This window comes from Vanessa cardui, chromosome 15 (genome assembly GCF_905220365.1).
Source record: "Vanessa cardui chromosome 15, ilVanCard2.1, whole genome shotgun sequence".
In the NCBI taxonomy this organism is placed as follows: domain Eukaryota; kingdom Metazoa; phylum Arthropoda; class Insecta; order Lepidoptera; family Nymphalidae; genus Vanessa; species Vanessa cardui.
Window position 1 is genome coordinate 13,782,869 of NC_061137.1, and position 20,385 is coordinate 13,803,253.

Sequence of the window (20,385 nt, forward strand, 5' to 3'; positions counted from 1 at the left end):
TCCAAATATACCAATAACTATAACTACATGATATAATCGTTAATCGACTTTTAAGTAGTCTAATATTTTTCATTTCATTTAACTTAGGAAGACTCTAAAAAATGTGTTGAATACGCAATTATTTTTATTACTTTTTCGTGCATATTCATTTGTTTTAAAATAGTGTTTTGTTTGAAGTCGGTTTTTCTTTTTGTTAAAATTTTATTTATTTATATAATATATGAGACAAACAAAAAAAAAAAACCCGCAGAGTTTCTTTCGCCGGTTCTTCTCAGGTCAGGGTATTTTCTTTTCCGAACCGGTGGTAGTGTTTCAATTGACCATCAATAAGAAAGTGTAATGCTTCTATATTGAATAAAGTTATTTGAGTTTTTTGAGTTTCTTTGTGCATCATGGAGCATCTTCAGGGAGTGTATTCATACCACGGCGCGATAATTATCGTTGGGCGGGAATTCGTCTTGGTAAAAGAACAGACCTCGTTTGACCTGGGAGAATATACCGCGGCAAAACTTGGATAACTTGATCCTGAGTATGAAGAATTGTTGCAGGCCCGTATAATGTAAATGTAAATAATAAATGTCGTGGGTTGTTTTACAGACTACTGATTTTTCATATAACTGTAAAAACAATAACTTTTCTATATTTTTCACATTTACTTGAGACAAACATTAATTGTTAGTTTTACTATTATTTTACGTGTTTTCTTTATTTGAGTATATAATTGTTTACGCAAAACAATAAGTTTTTTTTTTATTCTGAAGTATAGTCAGATAAATTGGCTTTATAAAAATATCTTTAATAATTTTGGAAATAATTGAGTAAATTCAAAATATCCCTAGACAGTGTTGATGTGTGTATCTTAATAATTCTGAACCAGCTTCAAATGTTAACATTTATCAATTTCAGTGCTGTTCTCCATTGTGTGATTTTAATTATAAGAGATATATAAAAATCTCAATGCCGTCCTATAAAAGTAATTCAATTCAAATCTTCTTTATGGCTAAAGATTTGAAAATTTGTATGATTTTCGTTTAACGCTCACAAACACTAAGGCATATGGCATCTTTTGGCAGATACCATGTGAGTTATCAATGATACAGTCACCGATGTAGTTGTATTCTACACTAATATTCAATTTTAAGTCATTAAGAGAAAATGGTTGTATTTGTATTTCATTACCAACCGACGACGACACACACACAGGTTTTCATGGGAACGCCACTCTGATGGGTTCGATTCCCAGCCGAGTCGATGCAGAAAAAGTTTGTTAGTATTCTATGTCGTCTTGGGTCTGAGCATTTGTAGTACCGTCATACTATTATTACTTTATTGCCCCATTTGCTGTCGAAACAATTGCCCCTTGAAGTAATGGTGCATAAAGCTTCATCAAAAGTATAACACCTCGCCTCCACTGTTGACAGGAGGGCTGGTTTGTTTTTTTCCCAGAGGAATTGGAATTCAACGGGGAAATGCTGCTACTTGCTAGAATTCTTGCCATAATTTCCTCGCGGTCAAAATTTATTCAGTAACTATTTTTAATTCATATTTGTATATATATTTAAACATTTAATGTTATTAATTCTTATGTCAATAAACTCGAAGTTTAGTGGATATAAATTCAATGAAAATTCAAAGCGAATTAAAGAAAGGTAAAAAATGTAGGTCACTCGACCTGTCCGTTTTACTCAATATCACACCACTCGTTCTTCTTTAAATTCCTTGCTAACCAAAGCGAGCAAACCTTCTTAGACATGATTATCGACTCTAAAAGTGCAGGCGCTATAGCATTCGTTTTTCTTTAATTTAACCAACTTTTATTATATTAAATCTCTCGATAATTAAAATGAATGAGCTCATTAATACTACAATTACCATTTATCGCCTATTGTTGCGATGAATTGAACCAGTTAACTCACTCAAATATGAATAAATTAATTCACGTCAATTTATCTCACACTCACGCAAATTATACTTTCAATGTTTTGTAATGACAACGAAGTCTGGCCTCATAAGTAAATACGCGCGATAATCTGTCTCCGTCTAGAAAACGAGATAAAGATCAACTGTGACTCATATTTACATTAAAAAATATGTACCCATAAATAGGGCAAGTTTGTTAACTGTATCGATCGAATATCACAAGGCATCAAAATGTATTTAATCAGTATGAGTATTTAGTATCATTATTACTAATATTAATAATATCGCTATTGCATAAATTCATTAATTATTACCATCTATATAATGTATGTCAATCAGCCATACAGCCCTAAGTAAGAAATTACGGTAAAATATAATTTCAAAAAGAGAATTACTCAAAATTAGTTAAGAATTTGCAAGATTGCGAATTAATTTTGTATAATTCAAGATATAACCTCAAATTCAATAAAGATGCAGAGGACATCTTATTTACATACAAACTATATTATTCGGCAAAAGCGCAGCCTCGACGTATTAATAGACATGAACCGTAACAAATAATTATAAAATCCATAAACATAAGTGGCAATGAACGAAGCAAGGATAGTAACCGCCGCTGGGAGCGCGGAAGATCAGCGAGGACGAGCTTGCGCCATCGCGACTGGGGCGCGTATATAACGCGCGGGGTGCAGGCGACTACAGCACTCATCTCAGAGCACACCACCTACCGACGCACTAAACTGCAATATGAAGGCCTTCGTGAGTATCTGTATAAAGCCATTTTTTTAAATGGTTAATGTTTCTGCATTTATTTAAATTTTATAATATTTAGCTTAATATTTTTCATATATAAAACTGGAATATTTGTTTAACAGATCGTTATGTGCGCCCTCGTGGCCTGCGTCGCCGCCGAAGGTGAGAAGCGCGAGAAGCGCGGCTTCCTCAGCGGCCTGCACTCGTACAGCGGCGGCATCGGCGGCGGCTACCACGGAGGCTACAGCAGCGGCATCAGCGGCGGCTACCACGGCGGCTACAGCAGCGGCATCAGCGGCGGCTACGGAGGCTACGGAGGATACAGCGGCTACTCGGGCTACTCCGCGCCCGCCGCCAAGGTCGTCACCGTCAACAAAGTGGTCAACACGCAGCGCGTCGTCGAAGTCCCGCAAGTCGTAAACGTGCGCAAAGTGGTGTCCGTGCCGCAAGTAGTGTCCGTTAACAAGGTGGTGGCCGCTCCCAGCTACAGCTCTTACAGCAGCGGACTCTCCGGCATTGGTTACGGATCCGGCTACAGCTCCGGACACGGCTATGGCTCCGGTTACGGCTCCAGCTATGGCTCCGGCTACGGCTCCGGCTACAGTTCTGGATACAGCTCTGGATTAGGCTCTGGCTACTCAAAGGGCTGGTGGTGAATCTTATCATAAGATTAGTTCAAAGCGCATTGTGATTCTATCCTCTATTAGTTACATATGTTCTCTCTACAACTAAGATTACTTTTGTTTCATATGAAGATATATAAATACAAATAAACTTTATTTTTTTAAAACGGTTTTTGTTCCTTTAACCCTTTGATTAATTTATTCATAAAATAATGAAAACAGACATCTATGGATGTAATATAGCAATACCTAGATTTCTTGTTTCAAGTATATTCGTTTGAAGTAAAATTATTTTTGTTAAATATATTGCAGTGTTTCCTTGGGTAACTCCGATTCTAAAAATAACATTCATTTTAACTAAATTATGTAAGCGTAAATCGACTTTTGTGTAGTCTATATATGTATTTCATTTCATATTAATTAAAAGAACTCTAAAAATATTTTGATCATTGTTATTCATCTGTATGCGTTGAGTTTAATTTAAAGCGGGTAAACATATTAATGAGTGGAAAAAGTAAGTTGACTATTAAGTTGTAAAATAATACGCAATTATATTTTTTGCTTTTTAGTGCATGTTAATTTGTTTTGAAATAGTGTTTCGTTTGAAGTCGTTTTTTTTTGTTAAAACCTGTGTTTATTCATAACAGAAGTCGTAAACAGAGGTAGGTTAATCTAAATAATTAAATCACTATAAAGTACGATATTTGACGCGAACAGAATATATACAAAACACAAATAAATACAATAGATAACAAGTTAAATAACACAGATTTTTTTAATATTAGTCATATTCACGGAAACTCGCTTTCTTATTAGATAAATAATAACCCAATAAACACACTCTTTACGCTTTTACAAAAAACAAATTCCTTAAAAGGTAACGAAATCAACTTGAGTTGCCAAACATTAGAATCAACTATACAAAAAAAAAGAAATGTTCAAAGCGGTGCAAATGTGTATAAGTTACAAGGCTTAATTGTAAACGGGCATTTTATTCAACATAAAATATTTTTTAACAAAATAATACCGTATCAAAGTGATCACTAAAAAAGTAATAAAATAATTTGATTGGTCGGCCGATTGTATTTAAATATTTCTACATTTTGTTTTTCACTCAAAATCGTCCGACTTCAATAATACGTGTTTAAATCAAATTATTTTATTACTTTTATAGTGATAACTTTGAAGTCGGTGTTACTTTTTTAAAAAATATTTTATTTTACTCTTTTTAGTGTTATTTTCTTAAAATAGAAATTAAAAGTCCTTATGTAACAAATGGTTATTTGTTGATTTTTTCAAATAGCGCCGAACCTATTTCAATAAAACTTATATCTGGAGCATGATATACCAAACAATAACATAACAAAAGAAATGTTTAGTGAACCTGTACTTCTCTTCATAAAAGCTAAAACAATATAAGTTAAATCCATATATTAATGTTCAAAGAACTAATTCCTAACTTCTAGTAATTGAGGACTTACACTTCCACCATCAGCTCAGCAGCATAACATTATGATTGCCAGAAGCAAGTGTCAATATAACTTCAGAAAATATGTAAAACACGGTACATGTGCTTATAAAATATGAGGGTTCCCCTCGATTTCTCCAGGATCACATCATCAGAACCTGTTTTAATTAATATGGGACCAATTAGAAGGGGCCACCTTTCAGATGAAAAAAGAATTTTTAAAATCGTCCACGCGTCTTCGAGAAATCGAGAAATATTCCGACGAATTGATAACCTCCTCCTTTTTGAAGTCGGCTTTTTAAAATAGCTTTCAGTTAAATCAGTCGCACCAATACGCGTTGCGTTCTGTACCCGAAATGCTTTTTGGTATGAGAAATAAAAGTCTTTTAAAAAACGGTTTCTCATTGGGATAGTTTCTTTTCAACCGACTTCCAAAAGGAGGAGGTTATCAATTCGTCTGTATTTTTTTTTTTTTGTCATTTTAATGTACTCACGAACAATGCTAAAAGTATCCTATTTGTGCAATTTTATTACAAAAACTTTGCCCCCTAAAAGGTGAATTAACTTGGTACAGACTAAAACTTTATTATATGCTTATAGTTTTATTATAAATGCTATTTTTATAATACGGTTTCTATCAAAATGGACTGAATGACGTCTTATTTAAATTGCCGAACTACCCTTCGGATCTTTTTAAAAGTTGTACGTAAACGTATTTCGAGCTGGCACTAATAGGTATTTTTTATGAAGAAACTAGACGAGACGAGGATTACGAGTTGGTGCTGATAGGATTAACAATATTAGGAATAAATAAATGTGAAATAAAAACTATCTTCATGGCTGTTCACTGCGACGCTAACCAGCATTCTTAGTTTTCCTTTTGATTTGCATTCGGATAGTATGATTGCGTTGAAGTCTTTTATAGGACAAGCCTTTAGCGTAAGGTATTTACGTCATAATTTACTTTATACGAGTATATATTTAATAGCTTAATATAACTCTTGTTTTAATATATATTGAGATCACGATGTATATTATTTATGTATTATGTATTTTGTCGTAAATCTTAATTACTTATATTTTAATTTGATGTTAAATCTACATTCACTAAACCTCATAAATGTTAATTGTATTATTGAGCGGGTAAGGCTGCAAAATATTCAATTCATTTTATTATAAACTACAAATAAAATCTAAATAATGTAAAATTTATTTAAACAATCAAGATGAAATTGTACAAAAATTGAAAACTTAAAACTAGCCTTATTTTTCTATAAAATTTCCAACAAACTCGATCGATCATATTGTTTACAATATTAAGTAATAAACAAAAACTGTTTAGTGAGTAAGTAAGATTTCTTACATTGGATATTATTTTTAATTTATTTTGTGGGAATTTTAAAGAGTACAAATTCGTTAATGTTCGAATGCGAATTCCTACCAGCGTCCTATCTGGTCATGTTGTTTCGGCTGCTTTTAAATAAATTCCTAGTTTTTATACATTTTTGTAAAGCTTAGAAAACGGATATGTTTTTAAAATAATCTGCAGAACAAGTTCCATAGTGATGTATTTTAGCTTTTAAGGCATTTTTGAGGAAACAAATTTTAAAAAATAGTGAATTAAATTCTTTTTCCGTCTCCCATTTTTAAATTTGGGCTGATAATGATTGTTAAATATTCACAAATATCCAGTGTTTATTTGTTTTTATAAATCAGAAGAAAAAAATAGTATTTTATTGATATTTTCTTCGAAATAAATTTTTGAAATTGCATTATTGACAAATTTTGAAAAAATCTATAAAATGTGATAACTCAAAAATGCTTCACTTTTGGATCATGCATATGAGTATTAAAATTTTTGCAAATATTCACCCCTATCACCTCCTAGCGGATGTACGTCGAATTACCAATAATCCTGTATATGCATTTACAATTACAATAATTACTTCTGTTCCAACCAACAGACTACGCTATTGGGTAATGAACTTACAACTATATCCTTTAGAATAATCTGTTTGAAGTAATTTTAAGTTCATTAACATTACTGCTCACTGATTAGTTTACGATTGAAGCTTTAACATATCTCCTTTCTGATGTATTGTTAAACTTGTACTAGCCCGTGATTCAAACCAAGAATTCCTTTTCATTTCCTTATAAGCCACCTGCTAGACCAACAAACCAGTCACAGCTATTTACATCGATATGTTTATTAAGCGATAAGAAAATTATACGACGTAACACGTAATGGTTTACTTAGGATCCGATAATACTCGCGTCATTAGACTCGCAACCGATACCGCAACTGTTTACAAAATTAGCGGAACCGCTATCTGAGAATTAACTATATTTTGTGAAACTTATGTCATAGTGTGAGATAATAATAATTTGAACATACAATCTAGAGTAAAGTTTCAAAATCGGTACTAATACACCGTCAGCGTACCTCAGTCGCGTTTTCATAGGTTTTGAAATGAGATTGAATACAAAAATATTTTTAAAAATTCTGAGCCGAGATGGCCCAGTGTTTAGAACGCGTGCATCTTTACCAATGATTGCACGTTCAAACCCAGGCTAGTATCACTGAGTATTCATGTGCTTAATATGTGTTTATAATTCATCTCGTGTTTGGCGGTGAAAGAAAACATGGTTATGAAACCTGCATATGCCTAATTTCATAGAAATTCTGCCACATGTGTGTTCCACCTTTCCGCATTAAAACAGCGTGGTGAAATATGTTCCAAATCTTCTCTTCCAAGGTAGATGAGAAAATTTACAGGCTGCTACTTTACTTTTCTTTTTTTTTACTTTACAGTATTGGAAATACTTGGTGTTGATTCACGCCCTTAATATAATAAAAAACAAATGATATACTATATAGATATCATGTCAACTATAACGGTAATAAAAAAAAACATTTTATTTAATATTCATAATTTTTCTCAAATTGTATTTAATGTATATGGTTAAGTTAGTAGTGTTACATAAGTAGAATGAGTCAACAAGAAAGCACTCCAAACACTAACCTAGTTAGGCTGGGCACTCCCTAACCAAACCACGGGGTAAGGTAATACGCTCACTATATAATAAATCCGATATTACCTACTTCATTGAAACGACTTTCCAGCATACTGTTTCGTCATATAAACTAGTATGGTGAGCAAGGCAAGTGTTTTTGTTGCAGTTTTCAAGTTTCATTTGACAGCTCGGGGTTAAGGACGTCCTTGTTCTCATTTCAATCACTTGTCCAACAGCGTTGTCGAGCTGAGAGGGTGAACCGGGGACGAGAGTCCGCTCGTCTCTAAAATGCATGCCTATTGTACTGTCATCATTGTATCCTAGTTCAAGTATTTTGTTATATTTTTAAGTAGCTGTGCTCGCGCCGCGACCTTTTACGCGTATGAATTTAACAAAACAAATATTATTGTTGCCTAAATTACTCCTTATTATATCAGTTATCTGCTAGTAAAAGTCTCGTCAAAATCAGTCCAGCCGGATCAAACAGACAGACAAACAAACATTGGCTATTTTAATATATACAAACAGACACTCCAAATTCATTATATGTATATATAAATTTTTATTAAAGTTTGGACAACATTGAGTTTTTATAACGAAATCAGAAATCAGTTCAAAATAATTTTAATATAATATATCGTAATGTAGCACACGCTAACACTCGCCTGCTTACTGATTGTTATCGTTAACAAAATTAATAACTTGGTCACTTGCGAGTATAATACTAGAAACAATACAATCTAGACGCGTGGTTTAGTGCATTTTCAAATCAAGTTTACATTCGGTTGCACCATGTTTGATGAAACCGGATGACCTCACCTCCGGCCGACGACGATACTAAGTTATTAGTTAATTGATATCAAACGATTTATATTAAAGAGATTGTGTCTTTTTTAGTAAAATTGTAAACAGTCTTTTGGCTTACTTAAGATATATTAATCGTACAATAAGAATATGTATTAAACAGTGTTAATTAGGAGTAGGATTCTATCGTCACAGTAGCACGCGTCAGCGATCCCGTGGCGTCCGCCGAAAGACGGAGAGGGTACCGCTGGTTTTTTAGTGGGTAAACCCGATGTACTTGGGCGCACTCGACGTCCAGGCTCAGGGGAGTCTCGCCCCCCCCCCCACTTTCCATCACGTGGAGGAAGCGCGTAATGCGTTTCTAGCTATCGTATTCTAGCGAGAGGAGGAGTAGGATTCTATGGACGAGTTAAATTCGACTTTCGTCAAACATTATGTAATATATTTTATTTCGTGGCTACTCCTCGGGCTGTCGTCAGCTTACAGAAACATCCACAATCTGATTCTACGCATGGAATGTGGATGTCGCGCATTCTCGATACAAAAATAACTTGTAATATCATCGGTTTTTTTTTTTAAATATAGGACTTTAAAAGTGAAGCCGCGAGCGACAACTAATATTATTCAAAATAGTATTTAATAAAAATGATCGATATTCAGTAAGTACACGTCAATTTTTTTTGGCAAATGAATAACATAATAATAATAGTATTTAGTATTAGTTCTACATGGTAACAGTTATGACGTAATGCATTATGACTAGTCAGATGAAAAAAAATTCAAATATTCTTTATTTAAGTGTACTCATAAAAGCACTTTTAAATCGTCATGTCGTAATACTATGAAACTAATCCAATTATAGTAATGGAGCAGTATCTGCACACAACAATTAATACTAGATATATAGTAATTGTAGTACAAATAATCCTACAATGTGTTAATATATAAAACTGTAATTTCCCCTCAGTGAGGTGCGTTTAACACAACATTCGTCTCATCCTTAGATGCGAGGACTGAAGCGTTCTCAGCGAATGAACTATTTATATTGCAGGCGATTTATATATTCTCAGCGTCGGTCCCATTTGAACCTGCTGCATGTTCTTCGCGCGCCCGCTTTGCATACCAATGCTCTCTTTGTAGTTCTCTCCACGCGCTCTGAGGCGCTCATTGCATTAGACGTTACGGCAACGCGCTATGCTACACGTAAAGTCCCACATTTGCTACTAAAATGTAGTAATCTCGTCGAAGACGAGTTGTAGAAATTGTCGCCAGGTAACGAATATTGTGTAGTCAGCTGTCAAATCAGCTGTCAAGTTAATAAAAATTAAAATGCATCTTCCTTCGCCGCCGCCGTGCCAACGCGAACACGACTTGCACAACTTGTGCGCAAACTTCAGATTATTTGGATTTTGATATCTGACAAAATGATAAAATAACACATAAGTTACCACTATTCTTCACTAATCTAAGACATTATACCCATATATTTTTTTATTATACGCGTAGAACCAAAACACGTTTCAAGTTGGTAACATTAGGACAATAAAAACATGATACTGTTGTGACATAAAGTGTCCATCTCTGCCCAAAAAATAAGGCTAAGTACACAGAGATCACATTTCGCAGATTATGACTGCTCTTAGAAGTTGCGTCAAAGTAGGGCTATTTTGTAAGATCTCTCTGAACTCAGATACGATTTAAAAATGTTCTCTAAATAACACGCAGCAATTAGACTATCGATGCATCGTTGTATGTTTTTGTTCTTCTTTTTATGTTAATCAATAATTGACAACGTTCATAAAGTGAATGATCGTTTAGTCACTTCCATACATGGAACATAAATCCTCACGCATAATTTGTTTTCAAACCGTATTTCGTAAGTTGTAATTGATAAACCTATTTTGAAAGTGCGTTAACGAATACTATCCGATGTCGAGTTGGCCAACTATAGGCGGCGGCTTCTCTTACATTTCAAAAACTGGATCATTAAAACACGACGTTTATTGACAATTATGATCGCGGTAATTGTAAACAGCCGTTGCGACACGTGCGGCATCCGATCGAAATACGAAAATAACACATTAAATTGATATTGCGTGTGATGTTTTTAACATTGAAAATAAATCAAACTAGTTTTTTTAATCGAACTTACCCAATAATCGTATAAACATGCAAACTCGGACGCCTTACAACGACTTCCGATTGGCAGCAAATTAATAGAGAAGCATAATATGTAAATCATTAATATCTATAACTCGCAAGAAATGCAGCCTTAGCTTTCTTAACTTAGCGAATAAAATCGGCGCATTCAATTCAGAATCCTTATGAACAGAGTGACACCAGAATGAAAATAATAAATAGCAGTTTGAGTCTTGCGACAGTTAATTGTACTCATGTTGTAAAGAGCAAAGATGCGAAAATTATAAGAAAATACTGGATCGCGGACTTGATTAAAAATAGAAAACAATTAGCTCTATTACAGGGACTTAGTAACTTGAGCACTGTTTTTATTAATAACCATAATTCAATACTATAATAAATATTCGATAGAATTATTTCCTACTTGTTATACAGTAGAACCCCGATTATCCGGATCAAATAAAAACAATGGTATTCTATTCTATATAGATATATATAATTGTATAATTAATGGTATGATCGAAAATCCGCATATTTGATTTCGAAACAAATCAAACAATATTTAAAATTTAATATTCTTTTATTATGTAGTGGGATTTACTTAAATAATACGATATATATAAAAACGAGCTATAACGATAGATAATGAATTACATAATACCTATGTAATTTAAAATTTTGGTTGGAAATTTACTTGGTGGTAGGGCTTCGTGCAAGCCCGTCTGGGTGGGTACCACCCACTCATCAGTTATTCTACCGCCAAATAACAGTACTCAGTATTGTTATGTTCCGGTTTAAAGGGTGAGTGAACCAGTGTAACTACAGGCACAGGACGTAACACCTTAGTTCCCAAGGTTGGTGGCACATTGACGATGTAAGAAATAGTTAATATTTCTTACAGCGTCATTGTCTATGGACGATGGTGACCACTTACCATTAGGTGGCCCATATGCTCGTCCGCCAACCTTTACCATAAAAAAAGAAGTAACTTATTATTAATCTTTGACGTAATGAATTACATCTTTTCATTGCGGCCAAGTACGATCTGACTATCCCTGACTAATCCCCAAACAAATGAGAGCGGGAGTACTCTGTCGGTGGCTGGAATATAAGTACTTTTCGTCGTTTTTACTTATTACAGCCGAAACGAATGAGTCCATATTATGATAATCGGATATTCGGATAATCGATGTTCAGATAATCGGGATTCTACTGTATTAACAAAGTTCCAATGGTAACATAAGGCTCGAGGTACGCATTGCGGCCACTGAATGTGTCCCGCGCGCGCTCGCCACTGACCGCGGCGACGCGACGCGATTGAAAGTGAAATTTTCGTATTTACATACGATTCACTTTTTTAACTGTTTCGTTAAACACGCATTAATAATTTGAAGTGAATATAATTATATTTAACTTTATTACCTGTGATCGCTACTTGTTTCGCTCTGACTTACCTACTTATAAATATGTATAGAGTTTGACCTTTTATTGTCCTGGTGAAACATAATGGATTTCAGACGAGTCAAGTCAATCAATCAAGACCGATTTGGAGTAATTCAGGCGATTTTCAATTTTAAGAAACAAAACCAAATCAAAATATGCTTCATTCAAGTAGGCTTTTACAAGCCCTTTTGAATCGTCATTCAACAGCTATTTCAATATTTGAGCTTTATTTGATTCCATCTTTATTTATTGAGAATAATGTTTGTCAACTGAACTGAATTCGTCTGAGGCCGCCATCACAACACAATACTAATTATATGAACCAACAGATTTTTTCATGCTAACAATCATGTCATTATTTATAATACAAATATATATGCAAGTGTGCAAGTATCTACGTGTAAATAATTAACGTGAATTGACAATTGATTATTAATTACAGCTATCTCCGGGGTACTAACGTCTTATTATAAAGACAACTGATCATTCATCTTTCAACTGTAGTGGTTCCATTAGCGTCAGGTGCATTTGTGAAGAATAGTATGAGGTGGATGCACCGGCGCGTTCAATAGGTGATTCAATTCCGATCCAACTCATACTATTATATTAGAATATAATAAAATAAATAATTAGTAAAATCGTCCCCCGATAGCGCTTCGAAAAGCTAATTACATAAAAACAAATGTCTGAAATTTAAATAATATAATTTGATCAAAGTAACCGAGAACAAGAATAAATGTATCATGGTTCATCTGACTTCGATCACCTGGGCGATGTTACGCCCTACTAGAATTTATGAGGTTTTTTTTATCATAGTCAGTTAAGCTATTATCTACTTTATCTTCAAGTTTACGGATTTTTCAAAATATTATGTGTATCTCGCTAAAAATACTTTCATTCCCTCATTCTTGTAATGACATGTATTTAGGTATTACGGTAGCTAAAGTAACTTCCTAAACATTTAGTATTTTTAAAATTTATATAAAAAACATCAAATTTAATTAAAATATCACATACAATTTAATTATTATAACGATTATGTATTTTATGATGAGAATGTAAATAATAATGGATGCATTATTAGTAGCCATCGCAGTCGCATCTAGCAAACCCTTATAATCAATGGTAATAGGAGCAGTTTGCGCAAGCACCCGGCGTCGCTCGACCTCGCGCTCGCCTCATATATATAACGTCGACACAAGAACACCACATCAGTCAACTGTCTTCTCTCAAATACATCACAAACGCACCACCATCACAATGAAAACTTTCGTGAGTATCGCAAACCCCGCAACAGCTATCGGTTTGAACACCCTACTTCATTTTCAAAGTATCTGACTTTTCTAGGTACAAAAAAGTCAGATAATTTGAACTAGTGAGTAAAAGCAGTTAATGTCAAAGTAAATTATGCGAGGAATTTAATAGAACCAGTAACGGCTTCCTGTACGGCGAAGTGTCGAAGCGCTGACACTCAATAAAGCGAAATAATTATACTTTATTATGTTATTATTAGTTTTGATATTTCGACACATGACTGAATTAGAATGAAATTTAATTAATATTTTTCTTCAGTTTTAATGTATTATTGCTACATTCAAAATTTACGGGATACATACGGGATTTTCATTGCTGCATACGGGAGTACCGTATGCAGCAATGAAAATCCCGTATGTATATATGTATCCCGTATGCATCTGAAAGTTTAAAAAACGGGATATTTACCAAGATTTTTATTTTTATTTGATGGAGCTCGATATCTTGCCATTATGTCTTGTTCTCGAGACATTCGAAGATAATATCGAAAGACCGAGCTGAAGAACTCCATCAAATAAAAATAAATAACGCATGGTATATATCCCGTTTTTAACAGCTGTAATAATAAAAATAGCCATGTTCGTTTAAAATCTTATACACCTGAAATTGCTATCTTATTCGTTTCTGGCTCTTCGTTTCTAATTATATACCTTCTTCGTATTTCAATGATATTTAACAAAGATTTAGTCTATGTAAAGTCACAATGTAATAAAATGAAAAATCCTGTGTTCCAGGCTTGCGTTGTACTGCTCGTGGCCGCAGCCGCCGCCGCGCCCGAGGGCAAACGAGACAAACGCGGCTTCCTGCACGGCGGCTACGAGCTCGGGCACGCTTCCCTCGGCTACGACTCCTTCGGCCACGGCGCGCTGGACTTGGGCCACCACGGCCACATCGAGTCGGTGTACGCCGCGCCCGCTGCCAGAATTGTCTCTGTCAACAAACTTGTCGAAGTTCCTAGGGTAGGCTCTTAGTCATAGTCATTCTTGCTTATAAGACACCGATTACATTTTTTAACAGTAACTAATTTTATATTTTACAAGAGTTTACTTTAGTTATGTTATATTCATCTGGTTTATTGATTAACCAAACCGTAATATTAATATATTTTTTATTTTATTTCACAGGTTGTGGAAGTTAAAAAGATAGTGTCTGTACCGAAAGTAGTATCCGTGCCGCACATCGTGAAGGTTTCCAGAATCGTGGAGGAGCCGCACTTCGGTCACGGGATATCCTCAGGCTGGTGGTGAACAGGCCTCAGTACCGAATAGTATAAATCCATCGCTCAAAGATTGCCGCTGTATGCTCACAACCTCAAACATGACGTGAACTGAATATACTTAGAAAAAAACGAATACACAAAAAATCGACTCCTACATCGCAGACTTGAGCCATCACAATAATACGCCATACATCGGCTTTCTACAACCAAAATTAGTTTAAGAATAAACATATTTTTATTAAGTAATTACCTGTTTTTATTTAATTGGTGGTCCATGCTTAAATCAAGCTCGCTGGGTAGGTAATCCCTCATCCTATATTCTGCCGCCAAATAACAATACTTAATATTGTTCACGTATATAAGTCGAGATGGCCCAGCGGTTGGAACGTGTGCATCTTAACCGATGATTGTGGGTTCAAACCCAGGCAAGCACCGCTGATTCATGTGCTTAATTTGTTATTTTAATACATCTCGTGCTCAGCGGTGAAGGAAAACATCGTGAGGAAACCTGCATGTGACAAATTTCATAGAAATTCTGCCACATGTGTATTCCACCAACCCGCAATGGAACAGCGTGGTGGAATATTTTCCAAACCTTCTCCTCAAAGGGAGTGGAGGCCTTTAGCCCAGCAGTGGGAATTTACAGGCTGTTGTTGTTGTTGTTGTTGTTCACATATATGTACAGACACGAGGAACGCAACTCCTTCGTTCCTAACGTTAACGGCGCATTGATAATATGAGGAACAATTAATATATTTTACTTTATTTCATCATCCACTTACCGTGAGGTGGCAGTTGAGGCGAACGTGACAAAAAAAAAACAAGAATCTTTCAAATTCGATACGAAAACTTCTCATGTGCAAATTAAAAGAGTCAACTAATAGCTAAATTTATAAACTAAATAACACACTGTTTTCATCTTACAAAGTACTCCAAATGATCTTATTAAAATCTTGTATTCAGTTCAAGTTTGTTTCACGATAACGCGTTACGCAAATATACAGACGTAGATCTAAGTGTTACCCGCGTTGTCGGATACCTACACGTCAATGAATCTGGTAGTCAGTGGTCACAAACACAGTCATTCAGTCACTCAGTTTAAGGATAATACCTGTCTCTAAAAATGCTAAAAATTAAAAACTGAATTTAATCGCTAAAAATAATGAAACCTACTTAAAATAAATAATTTAATATTAATGTTAAAAGTACACATAAATACATACATCAATATTTATTTTTACACTCTGGACTCGATTCATCAGTTTAAGATAAAATCAGTGATAATCATTGTATGTACACTAGGAGTTAGGATAAGCTTATAACGCCAAGTTTCCGACTCCGCAAAGTCAATAAGTCCTTCTTGAGGCAGGGTATCCGTTTCTATAATAAAATTCCGCAGACATTTTTAACTTTGCCGTTTAGTAAATTCAAATCGTTTGTAAAAAATACATTAGTAGAAAAAGCTTATTAGTTGATACAAGATTTTATAGATGATAAAAAAGCGTGGAGTTAATACCTGTTGACTTCCAAGCAGGATATATTAATTTAAATAATTGTATTTTACTAACATGACTTTGTATTTTTAAAATGTTAAAAAAGAGTAACTACTGAGTTCCTTGCCGGTTCTTCTCGGTAGAATCTACTTTACGAACCGGTGGTAACTTCACTAAGTTGTAAAATGACGATTCAAAAGTGCTTGTAAATGCCTACTTGAATAATGTTTATTTTGGTTTGATTTGATTTAAGGGATATGTGCGTAAAAAACACAGAGTTTGCGTTCTGCGCTGCATTAGCACAGTATACATAGATAAATCAATGTTTCGAATGTACCGTAAGTGTTACGACTTGTGTTTTTTAAAACTATGTGAAACTAAACAACGACTAAAAATCGCAGTTCCTCAGAAACGGGTCGGTATCGCGTGAGTAAGTTAAGTCTTGTTGTCAACAGGCGCGTGTATTGTTGAATCGCACGCAACGGGAAATGAATAACGATCTCCTTCATCCGTGACTAACAAATGTATTTACTATCGCTCTCGAAATTAATAACTGTTTTGCGGGTATCACCTTACGGTCTGTGGAATATGTGAGTCTAAACCGAAGTAGGTACACATATTCATATCTGACCGAACAGCACTTCATTTTTGTATGCTTTGTATCTCAAAAAATCTTAACTGCTTCGTTATGTCCAGGTTCTGGTCCTCAAAAGAGTTTTTGGCCGAAGTTGGTATCGTTACGCTCACAAGGCGATAAGCCCAGGCTACTGGTGATCTCTAAGCTCGGGACTTCAGAGAGTCGCAGTCTTTTCACAGACGCAAGTTTGTACTCGCATATATTTTACTAGTACACTAACATAAAATAACAACTATTAGGAAATTGTTTACTTTTAATTATGATATTAACTTTTAAGAGACACATAAAGACACACATCGACGATCAAGCCCTTTCCGATCTCCTTGATCCTATGGCTTTGCGTAGAGATGTCGGATCACTGTGCATCTTCTACCGAATTTTTCACGGGGAATGTTCCGAGGAATTGTACGGATTAATCCCGGCTGCTGAATTTCACCTTCGGACATCTCGCCAAAATTCTAAGTTTCACCCGCACCACCTTGATGTCCGAAAATCCACAACAGCGCGATTTCTCAGATATTTTCTGCCTCGCACAACCACTTTGTGGAACCAGCTTTCGCCGGCGGTTTTTTCGAACCGATACTACATGGGAACCTTTAAGAAAAGAGCGTACTCCTTTTTGAAAGGCCGGCAACGCACCTGCAAGCCTCCTGGTGTTGCAGATGTCCATAGACGGTGGTAGTCACTTTCCATCAGGTGAGCCTCCTGCTCGTTTGCCACCTATGCCATAAAAAAAGTGTGTTAAATTATAAACAGAGAAGCGATCAGCGATCATAGAAATACGTACCCTGAAAATTAATCGACTTCAGGAAGGAAACACGTCACTGAATCGAATCGCATAAATAATAATGATATCGCGTGAGTGCGCCCTGGAGCGCTCGTCGTCGTCGTCGTCGTCGACAAATGGGTCGGCGACGAGCCCCAGTTGCTCAGCTGACGGCGCGGCGGACGGCGGCGCTGCACTCCGACATGGATTACTTTGTGAGTATTTATTTGCAGAATACTTCGCTCGTGTGCTCGTCAACCGCATGTAACTAATGTGACACTATTACTGTTCAGAGTTACGCGTTTTAGAGTGTTGCTTGGCAAGTATTTGGCATATAAAGTAGCCTATGTTTTCTTCATAGCAAATTTCATCAAATTCGGTTCAGTGGTTCGGTTGTGAAAGAGCGACAGACAGACAGACACAGTTATAATACGACACAACTTAGATGTCGCATCGGCAAAATTCGTAAAACCGATCACATTCCAATTGAGTACGCTATCCCAAATTATCAAAATTCATTTCTCATGCGAATATGATCTTTACACAAACGTAATAACTTGTAATATCATATGACCTAATATATTCGTCAATTTGACGCGTCGATTTACATGCACTTGCTTTCTCTGACGCGGGAATCTATAGCGACGAATAGCGTCGAATGGCGCGATAGGGAGCTATTTCTATTGGTTGTCTAAATCGGCAGTAATCGGTTTTATTTTCATTCCATTGCATTTTCCGATGCTACGTCTAAGTTGTGTCGTACTATACTTTCACAATCATAATACATATCAATGTAGATAAAATCTTTGAGACACGTCTAATAAATTGATCAAGTAAATATTGAAAAATAAATTATCTATTGACATGTCAATACTCAAATCGTCACGGGATGTGTAAATTAACATTATTATTTAAAGATTCCGATGATGCTGCTGGCTGTGTGCGCATGGGCCGGCGCGGACGAGCCTCTGGACACCGTCATACAACGACGGAGGAACGCGTATCCAATATACGCTAGCAACTTTGTGGACGAGTATGAGCCTTACGCCGTAGCGGCCTTCCCGATGCACGCGCCCATGCGGATCTTCCAGGTCATTTCACCCGCGCCCTACGCAGGCAAGTTGAGGAAACAAGTTAAACGCCCTCAACCCAATAGAGATTTGCACGCGTATGCCTCGTCCAACGTAGAGCAAGCCTACGAGCCCTATGCCTACGAGCACATATACGAGGATTCGGTGTCTCAGCCGAAATACAAAGGCAAAGGCAGTCCATATGACGAGGAGGCGTCGTCAGTAGTCGTATACGCTCGGCCGAATAAAAATGGGGGCTACACGTACCGCAAGCCGCCCGCGCCGACGCCGACGCCGGCGCCGCACTCGCAACGAGAGCCAATCATTATTAGAATTCATAAATACAGAGTGATCCACTAGCGCGCCCGCAGGCCGCGCGATACAAACCAATGTGATAGTATTTGTGTTCTATTTTAGATTTTGAAATGATTGGCGTAGCGCTTTCTTTGAGGAAGGACATACTTCAGGTCTGCAAATTACTTTAGTTATATTTACTAAATAAGTCTGGTTGGTAAAATATTAAATATAAGTTTATTTTTAATGTCATGGCGTTCTCCTGAAGCTTAACCTCAACAGATAACCGTACGGCAGTGATTTGGAATAGCTATTTTATCGAATGATATCATACAACGACGTACTATAAATCAAGCTGTCATATCTATGAGTATATCTATTCGTAAATCGAAATGTTTATGACATTAAAAAGTAAAGAAGGTACTTTTTTACATAAAATTTACATTGTAAATGATTATGTTTATTTTGTAAATTTAATATAAGATAAACCTTAGGCAGTAAGGATCTCTAATCACAAATGATACAGGGGAGAGTGTACAACACGGTCGTACTCGGCATTACATTTGTAAATAAAGTTCTAAGTATGTGACTGTAATTATAATATAGTATATTAAAAGTAATTTATGTGAAATAACATTTTTTTAAATAAATTTTATTAAACAATAAAAAAATTGCGTTTTTTTATTTAAGATTTCAGTTCACTTAAAAAAATAATCTTATTTCTTACAATAGCATAATGATGAAGTAAGTAAAATTAACTAGCCAACATTAAGCTGCTGAAAGGTTGCTTGAGAAATAACGAATAATTTCGTGCACTTAGTTCCACGCATACAAAACTGTCGTCGCTCTAAATCAATTTCAATTTCAAATTTAAAGAGGAGCGAAGTACCCGAGTAAGTAAGTTTTTGGCCCAAGCCTTGCAAAAATCCCAAGGTAAATCTTTTTCGTAGATCCTTTGCCCAAACAAAAACGGCGGTCAAGTGCGAGCAGCAAACGCCAAACACCAAACAATAACGAGAAATAAGCAGTTATATATGTATAAAACAACATATGAAAATACTCCCTTATCGCGATCCGAGTTTCAATGTCACATTATTCAATGACCAGAATTGCTACATCATGCAGATATCAATAATACAGAAACTATTTGCAATTAATATTTGTATATATCTTGCAATAAGATGGTATACTTTAAATAATGTTTTTGCGCTACTGCAAGCTCCAAGCGTTCCGACAGCAAATGAGACAAAAACAAAACTTGGATTGAGAAACGAGTACTCGATCGTTTGTTTGCGTCAATATTTATTGATACATATTCCCTTTTTTTTAATATAATAACCTCAGTTTAAAAATCACGACGTTACAAGCTTTTCGACGCAAATGGACTATTTGACAATGCGAAAAATAAATTTTGAATTATTGTAATC

At 35.4% G+C, this 20,385-nt stretch overlaps 3 protein-coding genes across 3 annotated transcripts; all 3 read left to right on the forward strand.

The window, feature by feature from the left end:
* The first annotated feature begins 2,634 nt into the window (after positions 1-2,634).
* On the forward strand, positions 2,635-3,442 carry LOC124535732 (keratin-associated protein 21-1-like). The gene is made up of 2 exons (XM_047112045.1): positions 2,635-2,679; positions 2,796-3,442. Exons 1-2 carry the CDS (start codon positions 2,668-2,670, stop codon positions 3,327-3,329), a joined length of 546 nt encoding a protein of 181 aa, XP_046968001.1. The 5' UTR covers positions 2,635-2,667; the 3' UTR covers positions 3,330-3,442.
* Positions 3,443-13,329: 9,887 nt separating this feature from the next.
* LOC124535746 (CBL-interacting protein kinase 6-like) lies at positions 13,330-14,944 on the forward strand. The gene is made up of 3 exons (XM_047112058.1): positions 13,330-13,437; positions 14,214-14,438; positions 14,604-14,944. Exons 1-3 carry the CDS (start codon positions 13,426-13,428, stop codon positions 14,724-14,726), a joined length of 360 nt encoding a protein of 119 aa, XP_046968014.1. The 5' UTR covers positions 13,330-13,425; the 3' UTR covers positions 14,727-14,944.
* A 2,712-nt stretch (positions 14,945-17,656) lies between these two features.
* Positions 17,657-19,551, forward strand: LOC124535706. The gene is made up of 2 exons (XM_047112016.1): positions 17,657-17,809; positions 18,512-19,551. The coding sequence occupies exons 1-2, from the start codon at positions 17,732-17,734 to the stop codon at positions 19,022-19,024; spliced, it is 591 nt and encodes a 196-aa protein (XP_046967972.1). The 5' UTR covers positions 17,657-17,731; the 3' UTR covers positions 19,025-19,551.
* Positions 19,552-20,385: the final 834 nt, after the last annotated feature.